The sequence below is a fragment of a genome, unplaced genomic scaffold, assembly GCF_019419815.1.
Source record: "Pyrus x bretschneideri cultivar Hongxiangsu unplaced genomic scaffold, Pyrus_bretschneideri_v1 Contig45, whole genome shotgun sequence".
Lineage (NCBI taxonomy): Eukaryota > Viridiplantae > Streptophyta > Magnoliopsida > Rosales > Rosaceae > Pyrus > Pyrus x bretschneideri.
The window spans coordinates 1,687,032-1,691,186 of NW_025999779.1; the positions used below are offsets into that span (position 1 = coordinate 1,687,032).

Here is a 4,155-nt window from a genome sequence, read left to right on the forward strand (position 1 = left end):
CATGTAAGTTTTAGGTCCATTACATATGAATTCGAAGAAAACAATGAGATCTACAAGACTCGTTGCTCAAAAATGAGACCAGTCGAAATTTGGTGAATTATATCGTTTAATTTGGGTTTTAATATTTTAAGATATTTTAAATATTTTGTTATTTGTTTAATTCCTTTGCTATTTGGATTCCTAGGGTTTCTAGGGTTACGTAACATTATAAATAGGTTATGTTGGCCTTAGGTTTGTAATCTTTCATATTATTAATAAAAATTCGAGGACTTTTCTCAATTCTCTAGTGTTTCAGAATTCTATTCAAGAGTGATAGCTCGTGATTGCTTTTATCCATAATTTCTGTTGTGTCAATAACAATGCTATGTTAGACCAAAACGACACAATGCCCTTCAACCCTACCTTATGTCAATAACAATACAATATTAGACCGAAACGACACGACGCGATGCCCTTCAACCCTACCTTATGTCAATAACAATACAATATTAGACCGAAACAATGCGAGCCCTTCAACCCTACTATATATACTGCTCCTCTTTATGTGAATTAGCTCAGAGTTGAGAACATGACCAATCATAAAAGTGCCCCGAATTCTATGGCAGTCATTAGGACACAAAGAAAAATACAAAAAAAAAAAAAAAAAAAAATCTGCTCTCTTTTGCATTATTAGGAAATGACAAGTGCTTCTGAGCAATGACATTTTAATAAAATAAAATAAAAAGCAAGTACACTGCACACACTTGCTCAAAACCCATGTCCTCCATTTTCATTTTTATTTTATTTTTTGTAATTGCCACCGCTAGAAAAAAAAAAATGGAAAACATAAAACGTAGACCAAATGATCCATAATAAAAAGGGGCACACAAACTTTCTTTTTGAAGCCTTGGATGATCAGATTTCCTTGCCAAATGTTTTTGGCAAGTAATGACCCATCTCAAGGCAGTTTCACACACAATTTTCTTTCTTTTTAAATAAAAAACCATAAAATTAAAAAAGAGGATGCACTTAAGTGAAGTGAAAAATATGAGGGAACTTCCATCTGTGAAGCATATGACAATAATCAGTTTTAGCCCCAACACTCAGGTGTTTTGGAATGGTCCCTCTTGGGGTCCCTGCAATAGTCATATACCAAATGGTTGGTTTGAACCCATCTCATGGTCCTGTACTGCTGTCGGGTCAGCCTGCCAGACCGAAAGGGAGAGGCGGACACTGGGCGGCACCAAGCCGGGGAATAGGCGGAGCAACCGCTGGCTTTGAAATTGGTATACTTGGCAACAAATGGTTGATATCTGTAATCTGCCTTGTATTTTCCATCTTCAGTTGCCCAAGATGAGGCATCCCAAATTGAACCATAAACCCACATTGGCCTTAAGGGAAATGTTGCAACACTTTTCCTAGCATACCTCCTTATGGGCACATCATCAACCAAAAATCTGTACCAATAATTAATCTGGTATTAACTTAAACATAAGATAATTAAACCCAGCAACAAGGTAACATCACAGTTCTCGTTTGGAAAAATATGACTGTTAATTACTATTCCGAATATATTTTATTATTAGCTTAATTAGTGGCCAGCAAGAGGAACCAATGGCTTTGTACTATTATATTTAGTTTTTTTTTTTTTTTTTGGAACTTTAACGAAATACTTTCGGTACTGTTTATTTTAACAAAAAATCACATTTTTACACTAAAAAGTCAATCATGATACTATTTACTTTATCCTTTATGTTGTCCTTATTGTTAAAACTCAAAGTTTTCAAGTTCTTTTCATTAGTTTTTTTTTTTTTTTTTTTTCCTTCACTTTTTTTTGTCAAATTTTTTATAAAGACTAAAATAATGGAGGAAACTTTTTCTTTGGCAAATGACATCCCCTTACGGTTCTTAACATATTTGAATATGGGGCCCTCAAACTAACATAATTGAGGATAAGGAATAACTTATTTATCACATGACAAGAGAACAACATACACAAAAATGATATACAACAGTTACATAAAAGTTTTACTCTTAAGATTGTTTACATACCAACAATGATAAAAATTTGAACTTGAAAACAAGAGAAAGTTCACGCTAATTGATCAACTAGGTTAACTGATTGGGTCTGACTTTTTACGTTGCTTACAAGTTTGTACATGAATATTGGTCTCTTTTTATAATTTATGTTTACTCCTGTCAAATCACTTGGATTTTCCTTAATTTTAGAGATAAAGTAAGAAATAATTTGGCATAGTCATATTATTGTTTCAACTTTAAAATTATCATTAAAGCTTTTCAATATAATATGATGAATACGAACCCTGCCCTTAATTACAGAAGGCTTCTTTCCTGAATTTTCTGGTAAAAGTTTATTCAGATTAACAATTCTAAGTTATTCTTTGATTTCAAGTATATTCCGATTAACAATTCTTACTCTTTGATTTCAAGTTAGAAAACTTACATTATGTCCTTGGGACTCCATAATATAGCATAGTGATGGAAATTCTTAGTGGGATCAAACCACAAGTGAAACTTCATCTCCCTGCCAATAATTCTTCCATCCCCACTTCCTCTGATGTAAACATTGGTCTGCAAAGTATAAGGCTTCCCAAATGTTGTCCCAAGAAACTCAATGTCCACTTCATCATGGTATCCTGGATGAGCTTCACTGTTTGAAAGCTGCAATAATACTATTTGATCAATTCACCAGGCATTTACTTAATCTAGAACACCCAATTTTGCTTAGAACTTGTAAAACCATTCTAACAGATATTCAAATGGGGTGCAATTGGTCTTTTTGACAAAATGATATTCTAAACTACTCTAATATATAAAAGGGGGATTCGAAACGCATGCAAAGGGTAGGACACACTGTCATAGTCAACTAGCATAACCAAGCTTCAATTCCTTAAATGGCATAAAATATGCCCATCTGCATGCACGTTTGAGTTCTTTAAATTTTCTCACATAGAAAGCTGTTATGACTCCTGCTGTGTAACCAGTTTGAAGCTTAATGGAGGCACCAAAGTAACCGGATCTAAATGGACGAACTGATTTGAACCCACTTCCTGTTCAGTAAAATGGACAAGAATTTAGACAAAATTTTAAACAAATTCAATAGGTGCCCTGCTAATTCGGGAAGCAGTAAAATATGAAGTAAAAGTCGGTGTGAGACCTGTGGTGCTATCAAGCCAGACTGTTAATGCATTTTGGTCTAAGCTTTGATGCTGAGGACCCCAGAGAGTTTTGAATCCTTTATAAAAGCTCATAGACCTGAACTTAGAGCTTGGCCAGTAGCCAGGTGATGGTGGCCAGTCAGCATTGGTTGCAGGGACTAAAAGAATCAGGAGGAACAGGAAGATAGCCATGGATGGGGGGAGAGGAGGAGAAATGTATACAGAAAATAGAATAATTGGCCTCTGTACAAATGCAGTAGAGAGAGAGAGAGAGAGAGAGAGCTGAGGAAAACCAGGTGTGGATAGATGATGAGAGAGCATGGTAGTACAGCTTGATATAAATAGGAAGATTATTTTACATGAATTAACCATCCATATAAAGCGAATGGTGGTCCACATTAGATGGCTATAGTAAGATTTTTGGCATGTTAATAAAATAGGGTCAAAAGAGGTAATGTAACTTTGTTTGATATTAAACAGCGGCATGCTGTTAAAAATTTGGTTAAGTTGGACACTAAATGACACAAACCAAAATTATTGGAAATTAGACTATATATTGATTAAATATTGGATGACATACCTTCAAATATTGACGATATAGGAGTCAAATATTGACAACAAATCAATGAAATACTAAAAAATCATCATTTGAAGAATTAGAATTTGTGAATTGGTCATTTTAGAAAATTATCCAAAACTAATTATAGTTAGACATCTTGAATTTCTAAGAATGCTACTCCAACAATCTCTAGCTAGTTTTAATTAACATTGCCTATTTGATTAATTTTAATGAGATTAAATGATTTATGAAATAGAGAAAGAGAGGGGACATATTTGAGCAAAGTTGATTTCTCTCTCATGGCTTCACAAAACAAATTGGACTCGTGGATAACTCGTCTGCTAGAGGAGTGTTTTGAGGATCTAAATGAAAAATGATTTAAACTTATTTAATTAGTAGTGTGATGGAGAAAATACTTAATCACAAAAAAATAGAAGG

The 4,155-nt window shown here is 33.9% G+C and overlaps 1 protein-coding gene across 1 annotated transcript; it reads right to left on the bottom strand.

Annotated features, from left to right (window-relative positions):
• Positions 1–743: 743 nt before the first annotated feature.
• Positions 744–3,473, bottom strand: LOC103965682 (probable xyloglucan endotransglucosylase/hydrolase protein 32). The gene is made up of 4 exons (XM_009378755.3): positions 3,158–3,473; positions 2,950–3,050; positions 2,444–2,661; positions 744–1,436 (listed from the first exon to the last, which is right to left on the bottom strand). The coding sequence occupies exons 1-4, from the start codon at positions 3,348–3,350 to the stop codon at positions 1,070–1,072; spliced, it is 879 nt and encodes a 292-aa protein (XP_009377030.1). The 5' UTR covers positions 3,351–3,473; the 3' UTR covers positions 744–1,069.
• Between the last annotated feature and the right edge of the window lie 682 nt (positions 3,474–4,155).

Coding starts and splice junctions, on each gene's coding strand:
- LOC103965682 (XM_009378755.3), bottom strand. CDS start 3,350: ATGGCTATCTTCCTGTTCCTCCTGATTCTTTTAGTCCCTGCAACCAAT. Junction 3,051..3,157: donor CTGGCTTGATAGCACCACAG/GTCTCACACCGA, acceptor TTTACTGAACAG/GAAGTGGGTTCAAATCAGTT. Junction 1,437..2,443: donor TGGAGTCCCAAGGACATAAT/GTAAGTTTTCTA, acceptor TTATTGGTACAG/ATTTTTGGTTGATGATGTGC.